The sequence below is a fragment of the Mytilus galloprovincialis genome, chromosome 12 (genome assembly GCF_965363235.1).
Source record: "Mytilus galloprovincialis chromosome 12, xbMytGall1.hap1.1, whole genome shotgun sequence".
Classification (NCBI taxonomy): domain Eukaryota; kingdom Metazoa; phylum Mollusca; class Bivalvia; order Mytilida; family Mytilidae; genus Mytilus; species Mytilus galloprovincialis.
Window position 1 is genome coordinate 26784018 of NC_134849.1, and position 18164 is coordinate 26802181.

Sequence of the window (18164 nt, forward strand, 5' to 3'; positions counted from 1 at the left end):
ATTTAACTGGAAAATCCTTTTAATCAAAGGTTAATTGCAAACTAAATTGTCGATATATCACATGCACATAATAGTAATAATAGTCATAGCTTTTCTCTGGTCCGCGTTCAGCGTAAAACCCAATTAGTTTTTGCTTGCATTTAACTTTTTATGTTTTGGTGATATGAACGAAAAAAATCGCTTAGTCAACGTTTAAGAAACTGCAACCCGCAGTATAAAACATGAAGAATTTATGTAGATATTTCTTCAAATTTGACAGGTATAACATAAAAGTGTGTATAAGTCATATACACACTTATGGAGTTAAGCATTCACATGGAAAGTGATTGAAAGATGTAGAAAAATGATGAACTCGTTGTACTTAATTGTACATGTTGTATGTCAATGAATACCCCATTGCAAAGGTTCTGAAATAACGATTAAATGTAACCATTTTGCATTGTTCACATTTGTATAATGTACATTTAATGATACTCTTAATTTAGTAAAACGATATTCTTCTGCAATAATAGTTTACCCCAATAATGGTACCAAATTAACTGCAAAATGATAAAGTATACGATTGACATGTGATATTATCCTGTACATCTATAACAGGTACCAAGTGAAAGTTTCATTCGTTATGTTTACATTCTTTTTCTTGTGCATGCAATTATTATAATTGTTTTCTTCAACTCACTAAATTAGTACAAAAACTTATAAATTTTATATTGATCCTTATTTTTATAGATTAATAAAAAACATCTTTGAAATGGATATCATATTTACATTTATATTTAGGTGAAGAGATCCTGCCTCAACAGTCAACAAGTTCCGATTTTACGATTCCTATTGTTGTGACTGACGCCGATACTGCTACGACGTCACTGTCATATGCAATCAATTGCGAACCTTCAGCGTCATGTCCTTTCTCCCGGACAACAAGTAAGTAGGAGTAAAATGAAAATAATTAAAATCGGTAATTATTTTAGGTTCTTTTTAGTTATATAGGTCATTGCGTTCTACATTTTGTTACCCACGGTTATTAAATGTTAAAGTTTGAGCGCACCATATGAAAGTAAATTCATAAAGCGCGAAAATTATACAACATGTTTTTTTCATTTTATAAATTTAATGTGAAATCAAATTTGACTTTAGAGATGTTTACTGTAATCTTACTTATTATCTCGAATATTTATCCCGTTTTAATCCTCTGTATCCTGGTTGAATGCTTTACTATCGCATTTTTTCAAAAAACTTTCATAATTGAGACAGTAATGTTAACAGCTATTGCACTCATATTTTCAAAATGACCAAACAATGTTACATCATTTGATTTTAGTCAGAATATTTTAATTTATTAAGTATGGTGATGCATCAATAATAATCACAATGCATAACTCATTATTTTGTTGATCATATGGATTACGAATGAGTTTCAAAAATTTGGTCACCCAACAAAGTATCGCAAGTACAAAATATGTTAAACCGTTGTGATGCTGAACATAATAGATTACTAAAAAAAATGAGTAAATATAAAATGTACAATCACCAACAGAATAGGGATAGAAAAAAATAGAAGATAAAAATGGTAATATTGAAGAAATATTCTGTTCCGGCAACACGAAATAAGCATAAAACCATAACAAAAAACGAGAAATTAGATTTTAAAAGGGGAAGTCAATAAAAATGACCAAAGCATACTTGGGGTTTTATCCGCTACATCAAACGGTCGTCACTACGAAACAACCTACAATGGTTTATTCAAATGTCTTGTTTAAAAACAATTAAAATCTGGTATGATATACAGACAACCAATCCAAAACAAAGGACAACAGATATTTGTATTTTTAAACCCAACAAAAAATAAACAAACAAAGATTTTATGAAGATTTTGATCTATTCGTTATCTTTTATTTCAAGCATCAACAGGAGCAGATATAAAAACCACTGTTGATTTTTCCACAATACAAGTACCTGCTTTTGATATCCATGTTACAGTGAATGATGGAGACACTACAGTGGGGTCAAATGTTCTTAGCGTTTATGTAGAAAGTAAGACATCTGATTTAAAATGATTTTCATGGATAAGATATGATTAGTTTAAACGTATTTATTGATAGTGGATTTGGAAACAAGTTATTGCAACTTAAATTAAACCTTTTCCACTTTGCAGGTGCAAGTGATGTCTTGTAGCGTCAATAGCCTGTTCGTTTTCGAAATCTACAAGGGTATCTTTTACTTGCAAAAGACATCGCTCTCTTTTTTAACGCAAGTCAGACATTTATCGTCCTCTCCCGACGGACAATCATCGCTTCATCAAGACCATAATTGCAAATGGTGTCAAGGGAGAGCCGAAATTCAGTCCCTGAAATTGTGATGTATCTCTATGCTCGTATGCAACATTGTTTATATACTTGGATAAACTTGGGACGTTTTGTGCCATGAAACCTATCGTAAATAGTTATCAAAAGTACCAGGATTATAATTTTATACGCCAGACGCGCGTTTCGTCTACATAAGACTCATCAGTGACGCTCAGATCGAAATAGTTAAAAAGCCAAACAATTACAGAATTGAAGAGCATTGAGGACCCAAAATTCCAAAAAGTTGTGCCAAATACGGGTAAGGTAATCTACTACTGGGGTAAGAAAATCCTTAGTTTTTCGAAAAATTCAAAGTTTTGTAAACAGAAAATTTATAAAAATGACCTTATAATTGATATTCATGTCAACACCAGAAGTGCTGACTACTGGGCTGGTGATACCCTCGGGGACGAAACGTCCACCAGCAGTGGCAAACTAAAGGTCATTTATAGGAGTTTGGTTTATCATATAGTTTTGTTTACCGTTAATCCCCTTTTAAACGAAACATGACAACGAATTACACCTTGCTGGCTGGACAGTGCAATAACGATTTCATTTATCTTTCTAAATTATACGATGCATTTATTTTTCACAAACATTCTTTTGATTAGTAGGTGATGAAAATATACTTACACATGACTGCATAACTTATTCTTTGAATAATGTTTTTGAATGTCAAAGATCTTTAAGATTGAATTGGTTGTTGCTTCCCAATTGTTATAGTGCGGGTTCCATTTGTGAGTGTTGTTGAGAAAACAATGCGTGGTTTTATTACCAAAAAAAGTCAAATCACAAAAATACTGAACTCAGAGGATAATCAATTCGGAAAGTCCATAATCACATGGCAAAATCAAATAACAAAACGCATAAAAAACGAATGAACAAGAACTGTCATATTCCTGACTTGTTACAGGCATTTTCAAATGTAGAAAATGGTGGATTGAACCTGGTTTTATAGCTAGCTAAACCTCTCACTTGTATGACAGTCCCACACCAAAGTATGTCTTGCATCTCTGATGAGTTTTTAACTTCAGACTAGAAAAAGAATAGCACTAGTATTCATTTGTGTCAGTAACACCTGTATAACACATATCTAAATATATGTTATTTCAAAGATCAACAGAATCCTGATATTAACAATGATTAAAGTTTATAATAAAAATGACTAAAACATTTTTACTTTCTATTTTCAAATAATTTGTGATTTTTTTGTTGTTGTTATATTCCTTCAATACTCTCAATGTATCTTAAATGGCTAAGTAGAATGACTTGATGATTGGTCAGCAGCTTAATGGTAATATGTTTTGTAATGTGTCTACATTATGCAGATATGTTAGACACATTCTCCTTGATTTCTTATACTTTGAAATACGATTTGGGTATGCTGACTAAAAGAGAGCGTGCATTCGGTTATGGTTTATGTTGAGTAAAGCATTCGAGATTTGTCGAATTCACAATTGAAATTTTTTTTCAATTTTCAATTGTTCTGAGTATGGTCTTTAATGTTTTCTACTGTCTTTTATTTGATAAGGATGTATACGCCTGTCGAAATTTTGACGGAACGTATTATGAAATATGAATGTCCTGCGTCCGTCCGTCTGTCTGTCCGTCTGTCTGTCCGGCATAAACATGTCGCACCTTAACTTGAGAAACACTAATCCAAATTTCATGAAACTTAAAATAGTTGTTTCTTATGATGATCAAATGATCTGTATTCTTTTTGGTTATAAAAAACCTTCAAATTTGGGGTGTTTCATGATTTATGACTATTGCTTAAAACTTTACACACTTCTTAGTTATATTAATCTGAAGATCTGTATACTTTTTGGTGATGATTCAAAATTTAATTTTAGAGTAATAGAGGTTTTTTATAAACGGGGGAAGGGGGGGGGTAGGGGTTTCACACCGTATATTAAAAACCATAAATGATTATTGCTTTAAAATTTACACACTTCTTACAGTTTAATTAATAATAAGATCTGTATACTTTTTTTGTGATGATTCAAAATGTTATTTTACAGTTATTGAGTATTTTGTAAAAAAGGGGGATTTCATGTGTCGCGCCGTATCTCAGAAACTATTTGTGATTGTTGAATAAAACTTCACACACAAGACGACGGGCGTATCATGCGCTCATGGCGCAGCTGTCTATTTCATTTCTAATAAAGTGTTTACCTCAATGTCTTTTCGCCAATTGGTGCTTAAACAGAAACGGCAATTTTATTTTCTTGTTATATCACAAGTTTTCTTTCTTTCAGACATTAATGATATTCCGGTTTTCGTATATGCTGAATCTGACCTAAAAATCGGGGTAGAAGAAAATACCGCTGTAGATACACTATTATATACATATTTTACAACAGATCTTGATTCAGTAGACGTCGTTACATATTCATGGACACCGACTACAAACAGTTACTTTGCTATAGATTCAGCGAGTAAGTATGTTATTTAGTTAATATTATTATTCAAATTTTAGTGAACATCATTTCATAAATAAAAATCACCAATTTTAAATCATCCGCACGCGTTTGGTTTACATCTTTTGATACACTGATATTGAAAAGTTAATTTATGACCATATATATATTCATAAAAAAAACATTGACCTCATGAATGAAAAGTGACTCAATTATTTATTACTTATTCTGAAAATGATTTATAGCATGGAATGACTCGTTTGTATTTGACCACAACACCATATTAGGGGAAGTTCACCAAGTAAGAACAAAAACTAGGGAATTTCTCACCGTCTCACTGTTTCATTGGTAACTAAATTAACCTTTTGTCATAACACTACTTTTTTCAGGTGGACAGATTTCAACTATTGCAGAATTTGACTACGACAATCTGTTCTATGTTGGGTTTGCTACCAGCTTCCGGTTCGTTGTGAGAGCCACTGATACTAAAGACACTGCAACAACAACTGTCACAATCTCTTTTGTAAATGTGAACGATGTTCCAACACTCAGTAATACCCATTACGTTTTAAATGACACAGAGAACGTGGTACGTACGATAATGTTTAATTCATGTCAATACCTTTTTACCATTTAATGCGGTCAAAGTTCTAACCAACATATATGTAGAAGGTTTTATGTATCTGTTTATACTTTCTAATAATGTATATGGTCTTAAACGCTTGGTGTTTTGGTTTGCAATCACTAAAAATGATTTAACACATACACATTTCCTTTATGCAATTCAAAAACATTGTTTTTCATACAGTTATGAGGGTTTGTATGGTGTACTTCATATAAGTTTCTTTTCTTTTATTGTGTAGACCTTTTTTCTTTACTCTTAATGTTTTTGTCAACTTTTCTCTATTCTTAATTCTTTTTTGTCCATTTTACACTATACTTAATTCTTTGTTTTGTCAATTTTTCTCTGTACCTAATTCTTTTTCTCTATTTTTGTGTATTCGTAATTCTTTTTAGCCAATTTTCTCCATTCCGTATATATAAGCAACTTATTATTTTGTATTCCTAATTTATTTTTTATGTTTTTCCATTCTTTATATGTTTTGACTTTTCTGTAACCCAGCATTTATAGTTGAATCATATTCACCAACAACTGCTGCTTTGTCGTTGTTTGACTGTAATTTGATTAGCATTATTGATTGCATTTTTATAGCCCGAAAACTAGTAAACTCATTATTGAGTTTAAGTCTGATTGGTTTATACAGACAATTAGTATTTATGACTATAAAAGAGAAGATGTGGTATGAATACCAATGAGCTATATATCACCTTACGGACTTCAACAATGAGCAAATCCAATACCGCATAGTCAACTATAAAAACCCGAAATCACAAATGCAAAACAATTTTTTAGAAGTGCACAATACAAAATATATTATAAGTACACCTACAAGTAACTGTTATCGAAGAAATAATCCATGTACAAAATAAACGTAGCCCCAAATTGTGAAAACTAGTCAAAATATCCTTACGCCACTAGATCGATAATTTTGCTACTTAGGTAAGGTAAGGTTTCAAACATATCACCAGCCAGTAGCCAGACCTTTGGTACTGGCAACACCTTACAAATAGTGTGTAATTTAATTTTTCTTATACACAATTATGGGAAATTATTTTAAATTCATCAATGTAGGCCCTTGCCCGGATATGGGTATACATTTTGTGTTGGTTAAATAAGCCCTATAAATTTTGTATTTTCAAATATTGTGGCCCCAAGTATCACCAAAGATACCAATTGTCGAAATGCAGAACCATTTGTACCTTTAAGGTGTGTCATTGTATTTCAGACACGACAGACCTACATATTTGTAATCCTTTCCTTATGCAAGATTATCAGTTCCTCCGCAGATGGGTCGGTCAATTTAATTTAATTATCATCGTTATAAGTAAATTTTTATTCTGTACGGAGATTGTAAGTACCGGTAAATATCATCTACATCATATAGACCACCACACCCAGTGCATTGCCTTTGATTTTATAAAGGGAACTACAGGGTGCTTAGTCATGTTAGTGGGCAAGCAAGCCAATATTCTGAGTACTTTTAACTATTTTTTTCAAAATTTATATCCAGGGACTCCTATACATTTTTAGATGAAAATTTAATGTTGGAGCAACTTTCACCATGGAAAAACTTGTATTTACGCTGTTGCATGATCGAAAATATTTCATTCCCTCATTTCTATGTAAGGAATGCTGAACAGGCTGATACACATTGCTTATTATACATGTCATATATATATTTCATTATATAATAACAACTAATTTCCTTAATTGTCATTTTTATCAATTTATCAAGTTGCAGTTAATATTCATGTTTTGTGAGTGATGATGTATTTATTTTTAAACTTGAAGAGTGATCAAATATTACATGTATCAATAATTGCTGTACTAATATGCTTTTTGGTATATATAAAATTATGTTCAGTTTAACGTCTTATTTTGTACTCTTTTAAAAAAGGGAGATGCTGATTGCGCAAGTCAATCATATGTTCCACTTGTAATACTTTTTTCTCTGTCATTCTGTTAAAATACTGGATTTAACCTTTATCTTTTTTATTTAAAATTTTCATTAGCATTTGCAGACATTACCTAATAATCATGATAATGCAATCAATTGTTAAAGTGATTAGTAATTTTTAGCCGGATATATCCCTTAGGGCTTTAAATTTGTAATCAGGAAGACCCTTTGGATTGTAATACAAAAAGCTTAAGGGTTAATTGATTATAGGTTGCTAACCAAGAAAATGTGGGTCGCTAGAGAAACAAAAACATTTTTTTCTATTTTTTTTAACATTGTTTGAGGATGGCGGAAGATAATTTAATGATGGCGGTGATCTTTGGACGGTGGCAGATGATAATTTAACAATGGTGGTGCCCCATCTTAAAACAGGTCATGGAGATCCCCTATATTTATACAGATATAAGATGTGGTTTGAGTGCAAATGAGAAAACTCTCCAAGTCACAATTTGTTAAAGAAAAACCATGGTAGGTCAAAGTCTTCAACGTGGGTCTCATTGGGGTCGAAGCGTGACACGGGATTGCTGATTTTGTGTAAGCGTGACACGTGAAAGTCGAATTATTGTGCCGTTTAAACGGGAAATGGAGTCTAGCGGGACCCGGGGAAATGACAAACAAGAGTGCACACGCTGAAATGTCTCGCCTTCTACACTAATCATTGATATTATGTTGATAGTCCTAGGTACAAAGTTAAGCTTTATAACAACTGTCACATAAACTTTACATTAACCAAGATAACTATTTAAACAAAGACCAATGAACCTTGAAAATGAGGTCAAGGTCAGATGAACCATGCCAGACAGACATGTACAGCTCGCAATGCTTCTATACAACATATATAGTTGACTTGTTACTTATAGTTTAAGAAAAATAGACCAAAACACAAAAACTTAACACAGTGCAATGAACCGTGAAAATGAGGTCACGGTCAAATAAAACCTGCACGACTGACATAAAGATCATAAAATATTTCAATACACCAAATATAGTTGACCTATAGCATATAGTATTAGATAAAAAGACCAAAACTCAAAAACTTAACATTGACTACTGAACCATGAAAATGAGGTCAAGGTCACATGACATCTGCCCGCTAGACATGTACACCTTACAATCATTCCATACAACAAATATAGTAGACCTATTGCATATAGTATGAGAAAACAGACCAAAACACAAAAATTTAACTATAACCACTGAACCATGAAAATGAGGTCAAGGTCAGATGACACCTGCCAGTTGGACATGTACACCTTACAGTCCTTTCATACACTGAATATACTAGCCCTATTGCTTATAGTATCTGAGATATGGACTTGATCACCAAAACTTAACCTTGTTCACTGATCCATGAAATGAGGTCGAGGTCAAGTGAAAACTGTCTGACAGACATGAGGACCTTGCAAGGTACGCACATATAAAATATAGTTATCCTATTACTTATAATAAGAGAGAATTCAACTTTACAAAAAATTTGAACTTTTTTTTCAAGTGGTCACTGAACCATGAAAATGAGGTCAACATGGTCAAGGACATTGAAAATGTGACTGACGGAAACTTCGTAACATGAGGCATCTACAAAATGTATATATACAAAGTATGAAGCATCCATGTCTTCCACCTTCTAAAATATAAAGCTTTTAAGAAGTTAGCTAATACCGCTGCCGCCGGATCACTATCCCTATGTCGAGCTTTCTGCAACAAAAGTTGCAGGCTCGACAAAAATGAGAATTGCTTAAGTACATAGTGTATGCAGGATACGGGAATCTGTCAAAACAGTAAGCGGGATCCAGGATCAGAACCCCCCAATGAGACCCAAAAGGACTACTGATAAACTAAGTTTTCCTCACCACTATTTTCATGCAGACAGGTCGCCATTACATGTATGGTTCAGTCAAGTGATATGTATAAGATGGTGCAAATGCGAACTGGGTGTGACTTGTCTACGGTTTGCTTGTTTCAAACATGGAAGCCGTTACACAAACTATGTCCGGTTGAAATAGTTAAACTGAGGACAATTATTTAAATTATTGTTTTTATAAGAAATTTGTCTCTGATAGAAGAGGATCCCCAAAAAAAATCTATTAACCGTACAGCACTTTGAAAAGCAAAGGGTACCATAATTTCCCAGAGTATTTTAAAATTGAATAATATATATATATCCCAAGGACACTTATTTGTCCTGAAAACATGATTTTAACATGAGGGCTTAGAAATTATTTGCAAATGGCTAATGAGCTGCAACGCAAATTTTTACCCCGGCATCAACTTGTATATATACATAATATATTTTCCGCAAAGCCAACATTTACGATCTTTTGTTCCTAATTGTCAAGGTCCTTGGTCCCTTCCCCTCCACACCAGGGTTTCCCCTTGGTCAATTACTTTTTTCGCCACCTCTTTCGCCAAAACAATATAATTTTCGCCACTTTATTATTTTTTTCGCCAAGTAACACAGATATATTTTTCTTTTAAAAATTTCCTTTTTTTCCTAGCTCCCCCCCCCCTAAATAAGAAGTGGTTTTTACAACAAAACAAAACATTTTATCACTTGAAATTGATCCAATTTATATGCTTGAAACACGTTGGTCACTGAAACGACTTTAAAGTACCCACTCAAATCAATTATCTATATGAAATTTAAATGATAAAGTTTTAAATCAGAGACCTTTCTTGCTTTTGAACATTTTTCGTCATAACAACAGTTTTCTTTTCTGGACTATCACTAAAAGAAGGAGAGGAAGCGTAAACATTTTTTTTCAAACACGTGCGTCGCAAAGTGGTTAATAAATCTCTTTTGTGCCATTTGACAGAAGCCATTTAACCATATCATTTTGTCATATCATACAATCAACACTTGGTTATTATTTAGTCCTTTGATGTCTATAGCTATAAATGCAATCAGCTGATTATTGATTTTCTGTCAAAATCTTAACGAGTTCAAGGTGAATTCCGAGTATTATCTGATCGGTAAAATCAGAGAAACCCGAAAAAAAAGTAAATAAACAAGATGGTTGAAAATAAATCGTTATATATATTTCTTTCGCCAATGACGAATTTTAATCGCCACAATCATTATTTTTTCGCAAATTGCGAAAATGGCGACCACCAGCGGAAACCGTGCTTCACACTATATAAATCACTGTAGATAAATCTACTGATAGTTCTGATTTACCATGTTATATAAAAGTATTAAAGATTAGAATTATTACGTTAAATGGAAACTGACGGTATGAATCTGTTCCTGGACCTGTTCTCCATATGAGGCATTTTACTTAACGTGTAAATCGTCGAAAAGAAAAGACATCATAGATGGATAATCAGGGGCAGATTAAGGCGAGGGCTTTGCGGGCAGGGGCTTGGCAGGCGTGCGCCCCCTATAAAATTTGCAAAGCATTGGTTGTCCTCAGCTCAATAGAGTATCTGAACAGATGACGAAAAATTAATGTCGTCGCATTACATCTGTTAACATTCAAAGAATTATATAAAACAGTAAGTTTAACAGAATCAACATGATTACTAACAAACTGACCTATGATTTATTTATAAGTTCTATAAATATATTATACTTCAAAGAAAGGTGTCGAACGCGGTACTGAGTTTGATGACAAAAATGATAGGCTTCTGTCAGTTAAAGTAAAACAATTGTGACAGTGTACATGGTGTAGTTGCTGATTTTATAAACACTTTCTTTGATAATCGAAGTTCCAAAACATCCCAACATATATACCTCACTTTCCCACAAAGTAAAATGAATTAGGCGAAAGGCCCTACCCGCGGTTGGATTGGTTATTTCATCATTGTCCGGCCAAGAAAACAGTTCAGGTAAGATTCTTTCTTAATCATGTTAATGAAAGATAGAAATACTGGTTCAAACAAAAGGTTACATGTAGTTTAGTTTGTATCATAATATACATGTATATACAACTATACGTTGACAGGTCAAGGCCCCAACTCGTATTTCCATATTACAAAGGATCCCATTAAAATAAAAATATCTTTGTCAGCATCTTATTCTGATATAAGTGGTTAGGTTTGCAGTAAAAAATGTATATAAAAAGTTTGGCACGACCTCAGACATTGTCAGAAAACAACAAAAAACAATAATTTTTTTTTTTTGAAAAGACAATTAAAAATCGCTTGCAAAAGAAGAAATATTTGTTTTCAAAATCTAAAATTGGTCAGGTGAGCCACTCCTGTGAGTCATTGAATAGAAGCTCACAGATTTCTTGTTATAAATTATGGTGATTGTAGATTGACAGGGGTGGATCTATGCGGTTTTAGCTTGAAACTTTTATTTCTCGTTAATTTACAAAGGCACTTGTCTCAAAATTTCCGCCCCCCCCCCTTATATATACCTTAATATAGGATTTTTTCTTAGACATTGTGCCTGTGTTAATTTACCACAAAATATTTCTCGCCACGTTTTGCTTGGCAGGCAAGATATCTACAAAGCACCCTCTCTAAAAGAATATTCCAATGTTTCGATAATTATACCTAAAAAAAGTAACTTTGCGTCCCCCTCCCCTAATCTAAAATCCTTGATCCGCCCATCATAATACATGAAATAGTGCAACACAAATAAACTTTACCTCGCTGCTAGTTAATCGGTCGCCATTTTGTGCTTGGTCACATGATATGAATAAGATGGTGCAAACGGGGACCGAGTGTATCACGTCCGCGCTTTGCGAGTTTCCAACATGTAAGCCGTCACACAAACTATGTCCGGTTGAAATAGTTGAATTGAGGACAAATGTTTATAAAATTGTTTTTGTAAGAAAATTTGTTTCTGATAGAAAAGGACGCAAAAAAATTCGATTTACAGCACTTTGACAATTGGGGACGTCCCCGTTTGATATGTGTCCCCAATTGAAGGGTTTCCTACACGTGTGTGTCCCCAGTTGACACAACTGGCACACACACACACACACACATACATGTCTAAGGTGTCAAGTGGGGACACCTGCTACAACACGCTCAAATGGGGACTTCTTTCGTGTAGGTCTTGTGTTTAATTTAATATCAGATTTGCTTACAAAAGAACTTATTATAATCGCATGTAACAGTTGGTAGCTTAGAAACGTCATTTGAATGACATAAATTAAGTGAACTAAATGGGGACACACAAATTATACACACATCTATGGTATCAGCTTTCTAAATGGGGACTATTAATGGCATTTATTTCGTGAATTAATTGGGGACACACAGTATGATATGAGATTTCTAAATGAGGACTTTTCGTCTTATCAAAGATATCTAAGTGGGGACATTAGTGTCTCAATGGAATGCATCAAAATGGGATCTTTTTATGTAATTAAACTATTGGCAGCGGTCTCTATTCAAATGAACAAACTGATGAAGATGAAATTATGTATACGGACCTGTGTTCTAGGTGTCATTTACCTAGAACATCTCAGAATCAGTGTTGTATGAAAGTTATCTAGGGTTATAAACTTCAAACATCTCAGTAAGAGTGTTTCAGAACATTCCCTACAGATAAAAACCTGGAACAACTCATTGTCAGTGATGTGGAAATATTTGCTGTCAGTGGTCATTCACCTAGAATATCTTAGTATCAGTGTTATATGAAAGTTTTATAGGGTTCATATCCCTTTGAAGACTTAATATCAGTGTTATATACCGTTGTCTAGGGTCCATATCACTTGAAAAGCACAGAACCAGTGTTATAGGAACGCTATCTAGGGGTCATACCACTTGATTTACTCAGTGCCAGTGTTTAAAAACGTTAACGCATCCCTGGAAAAACTCAGCAACAGTGTTTATACACCTCGACTAACTCTGTACTAGTGTTGTATAAACGTAAGCTAGGGGACACAAATATGAATGCCCAAATAACATCAAATAGGGACACGTATGCTTGTCAAAGTAAAATTAATGGGGGACACACATGATAGATTCTTACTAAATGGGGACATTTTTTGTTGAAATTTTGAGAAATCGTAGTCTTAATTTTAATTCATTTATATGTATAGCCCTGAAATAAAAGTCAATTCAAGTCTTATACAAACATAATCCAAACAACATACTTCTTAAAAATATGTACTAGTAACAGTGCTTAATTTACGTTATCTAGGCTTCATATCCCTTGAAAAACTCATGACCAATGTTATATGAATGTTATCTAGGCTTCATATCCCTTGAAAAACTCATGACCAATGTTATATGAATGTTATCTAGGCTTCATATCCCTTAAAAAACTCATGACCAATGTTATATGAATGTTATCTAGGCTTCATATCCCTGGAAAAAAACTCATGACCAATGTTATATGAATGTTATCTAGGCTTCATATCCCTTGCAAAACTCATGACCAATGTTATATGAAAGTTATCTAGGGGGCATATCCCTTGGAAAACTCACAACCAACGTTATATGAATGTTATCTAGGCTTCATATCTCTTGAAAAACTCATGACCAATGATATATGAAAGTTATCTAGGCTTCAAATCCCTTGCAAAACTCATGACCAATGTTATATGAATGTTATCTAGGCTTCATATCCCTTGAAAAACTCATGACCAATGTTATATGAAAGTTATCTAGGGTGCATATCCCTTGAAAAACTCATGACAAATGTTATATGAAAGTTATCTAGGCTTCATATCCCTTGAAAAACTCATGACCAATGTTATATGAAAGTTATCTAGGCTTAATATCTCGTGTAAAACACAGGACCAATGTTATATGAATGTTATCTAGGCTTCATATCTCTTGAAAAACTCATGACCAATGTTATATGAAAATTATAAAGTCTTCAAATCCCTTGAAAAACTCATGACCATTGTTATATGAATGTTATCTAGGCTTCATATCCCTTGAAAAACTCATGACCAATGTTATATGAAAGTTATGTAGGGTGCATATCCCTTGCAAAATCCATGACCAATGTTATATGAATGTTATCTAGGCTTCATATCCCTTGAACAACTCATGACCAATGTTATATGAATGTTATCTAGGCTTCATATTCATTGAAAATCTCATGACCAATGTTATATGAAAGTTATCTAGGGTGCATATCCCTTGAAAAACTCATGACCAATGTTATATGAATGTTATCTAGGCTTCATTTCCCTTGAAAAACTCATGACCAATGTTATATGAAAGTTATCTAGGGTGCATATCCCTTGAAAAATTCATGACCAAAGTTATATGAATGTTATCTAGGCTTCATATCTCTTGAAAAACTCATGACCAATGTTATATGAAAGTTATGTAGGGTGCATATCCCTTGCAAAATCCATGACCAATGTTATATGAATGTTATCTAGGCTTCATATCCCTTGAACAACTCATGACCAATGTTATATTAATGTTATCTAGGCTTCATATTCATTGAAAATCTCATGACCAATGTTATATGAAAGTTATCTAGGGTGCATATCCCTTGAAAAACTCATGACCAATGTTATATGAATGTTAGCTAGGCTTCATTTCCCTTGAAAAACTCATGACCAATGTTATATGAAAGTTATCTAGGGTGCATATCCCTTGAAAAACTCATGACCAATGTTATATGAATGTTATCTAGGCTTCATATCCCTTGAAAAACTCATGACCAATGTTATATGAAAGTTATGTAGGGTGCATATCCCTTGCAAAATCCATGACCAATGTTATATGAATGTTATCTAGGCTTCATATCCCTTGAACAACTCATGACCAATGTTATATGAATGTTATCTAGGCTTCATATTCATTGAAAATCTCATGACCAATGTTATATGAAAGTTATCTAGGGTGCATATCCCTTGAAAAACTCATGACCAATGTTATATGAATGTTATCTAGGCTTCATTTCCCTTGAAAAACTCATGACCAATGTTATATGAAAGTTATCTAGGGTGCATATTCCTTGAAAAACTCATGACAAATGTTATATGAAAGTTATGTAGGATGCATATCTAGGGTGCATATCCCTTGAAAAACTCATGACAAATGTTATATGAAAGTTATCTAGGATGCATATCCCTTGAAAAACTCATGACCAATGTTATATGAAAGTTATCTAGGGTGCATATCCCTTGAAAAATTCATGACCAAAGTTATATGAATGTTATCTAGGCTTCATATCTCTTGAAAAACTCATGACCAATGTTATATGAAAGTTATGTAGGGTGCATATCCCTTGCAAAATCCATGACCAATGTTATATGAATGTTTTCTAGGCTTCATATCCCTTGAACAACTCATGACCAATGTTATATGAATGTTATCTAGGCTTCATATTCATTGAAAATCTCATGACCAATGTTATATGAAAGTTATCTAGGGTGCATATCCCTTGAAAAACTCATGACCAATGTTATATGAATGTTAGCTAGGCTTCATTTCCCTTGAAAAACTCATGACCAATGTTATATGAAAGTTATCTAGGGTGCATATCCCTTGAAAAACTCATGACAAATGTTATATGAAAGTTATCTAGGATGCATATCCCTTGAAAAACTTATGACCAATGTTATATGAAAGTTATCTAGGGTGCATATCCCTTGAAAAATTCATGACCAAAGTTATATGAATGTTATCTAGGCTTCATGTCTCTTGAAAAACTTATGACCAATGTTATATGAATGTTATCTAGGGTGCATATCCCTTGAAAAACTCATAACCAATGTTATACGAAAGTTATCTAGGGTGCATATCCCTTAAAAAACACATGACCAATGTTATATGAAAGTTATCTAGGGTTCATATCTCGTGTAAAACACAGGACCAATGTTATATGAATGTTATCTAGGGTTCATATCTCTTGTAAAACAAAGGATCTGTGTTATGGAAATGTTATCTAGGGTGCATATCTCTTGAAAAACTCATGACCAATGATATATGAAAGTTATCTAGGGTTCATATTTCGTGTAAAACTCATGACCAATGTTATATGAAAGTTATCTAGGCTTCATATCTCTTGTAAAACAAAGGATCTGTGTTATAGAAATGTTATTTATCGTTTATATCGCTTGTAAAATATAGGACCTGTGTTATAGGAATGTTATCTAGGGTGCATATCGCTTGTAAAACACGGGACCTGTGTTATAGGAATGTTATCTAGGCTTCATATCTCTTGAAATATTCATGACCAATGTTATATAAAAGTTATCTAGGGTTCATATCTCGTGTTAAGCACATGACCTGTGTAATAGGAATGTTATCTAAGGTTCATATCTCTTGTAAAACACAGGATCTGTGTTATAGGAATGTTATCTAGGCTTCATATCTCTTGAAATACTCATGACCAATGTTATATGAAAGTTATCTAGGCTTCATATTCATTGAAAATCTCATGACCAATGTTATATGAAAGTTATCTAGGGTGCATATCCCTTGAAAAACTCATGACCAATGTTATATGAATGTTATCTAGGCTTCATATCCCTTGAACAACTCATGACCAATGTTATATGAATGTTATCTAGGCTTCATATTCATTGAAAATCTCATGACCAATGTTATATGAAAGTTATCTAGGGTGCATATCCCTTGAAAAACTCATGACCAATGTTATATGAATGTTAGCTAGGCTTCATTTCCCTTGAAAAACTCATGACCAATGTTATATGAAAGTTATCTAGGGTGCATATCCCTTGAAAAACTCATGACCAATGTTATATGAATGTTATCTAGGCTTCATATCCCTTGAAAAACTCATGACCAATGTTATATGAAAGTTATGTAGGGTGCATATCCCTTGCAAAATCCATGACCAATGTTATATGAATGTTATCTAGGCTTCATATCCCTTGAACAACTCATGACCAATGTTATATGAATGTTATCTAGGCTTCATATTCATCGAAAATCTCATGACCAATGTTATATGAAAGTTATCTAGGGTGCATATCCCTTGAAAAACTCATGACCAATGTTATATGAATATTATCTAGGCTTCATTTCCCTTGAAAAACTCATGACCAATGTTATATGAAAGTTATCTAGGGTGCATATCCCTTGAAAAACTCATGACAAATGTTATATGAAAGTTATCTAGGATGCATATCCCTTGAAAAACTCATGACCAATGTTATATGAAAGTTATCTAGGGTGCATATCCCTTGAAAAATTCATGACCAAAGTTATATGAATGTTATCTAGGCTTCATATCTCTTGAAAAACTCATGACCAATGTTATATGAAAGTTATGTAGGGTGCATATCCCTTGCAAAATCCATGACCAATGTTATATGAATGTTATCTAGGCTTCATATCCCTTGAACAACTCATGACCAATGTTATATGAATGTTATCTAGGCTTCATATTCATTGAAAATCTCATGACCAATGTTATATGAAAGTTATCTAGGGTGCATATCCCTTGAAAAACTCATGACCAATGTTATATGAATGTTAGCTAGGCTTCATTTCCCTTGAAAAACTCATGACCAATGTTATATGAAAGTTATCTAGGGTGCATATCCCTTGAAAAACTCATGACAAATGTTATATGAAAGTTATCTAGGATGCATATCCCTTGAAAAACTCATGACCAATGTTATATGAAAGTTATCTAGGGTGCATATCCCTTGAAAAATTCATGACCAAAGTTATATGAATGTTATCTAGGCTTCATGTCTCTTGAAAAACTTATGACCAATGTTATATGAATGTTATCTAGGGTGCATATCCCTTGAAAAACTCATAACCAATGTTATACGAAAGTTATCTAGGGTGCATATCCCTTAAAAAACACATGACCAATGTTATATGAAAGTTATCTAGGGTTCATATCTCGTGTAAAACACAGGACCAATGTTATATGAATGTTATCTAGGGTTCATATCTCTTGTAAAACAAAGGAT

At 33.2% G+C, this 18164-nt stretch overlaps 1 protein-coding gene across 1 annotated transcript in view; it reads left to right on the forward strand.

Annotated features, from left to right (window-relative positions):
* The first annotated feature begins 315 nt into the window (after window positions 1–315).
* Window positions 316–18164, forward strand: part of LOC143055279 (protocadherin gamma-A12-like) — an 84210-nt gene continuing 66361 nt past the window's right edge. The window contains exons 1-5 of the mRNA XM_076228413.1: window positions 316–322; window positions 781–924; window positions 1903–2034; window positions 4604–4783; window positions 5155–5354. Coding sequence (XP_076084528.1) covers window positions 316–322; window positions 781–924; window positions 1903–2034; window positions 4604–4783; window positions 5155–5354 — 663 coding nt within the window. The remainder of the gene's footprint in view (window positions 323–780; window positions 925–1902; window positions 2035–4603; window positions 4784–5154; window positions 5355–18164) is intronic.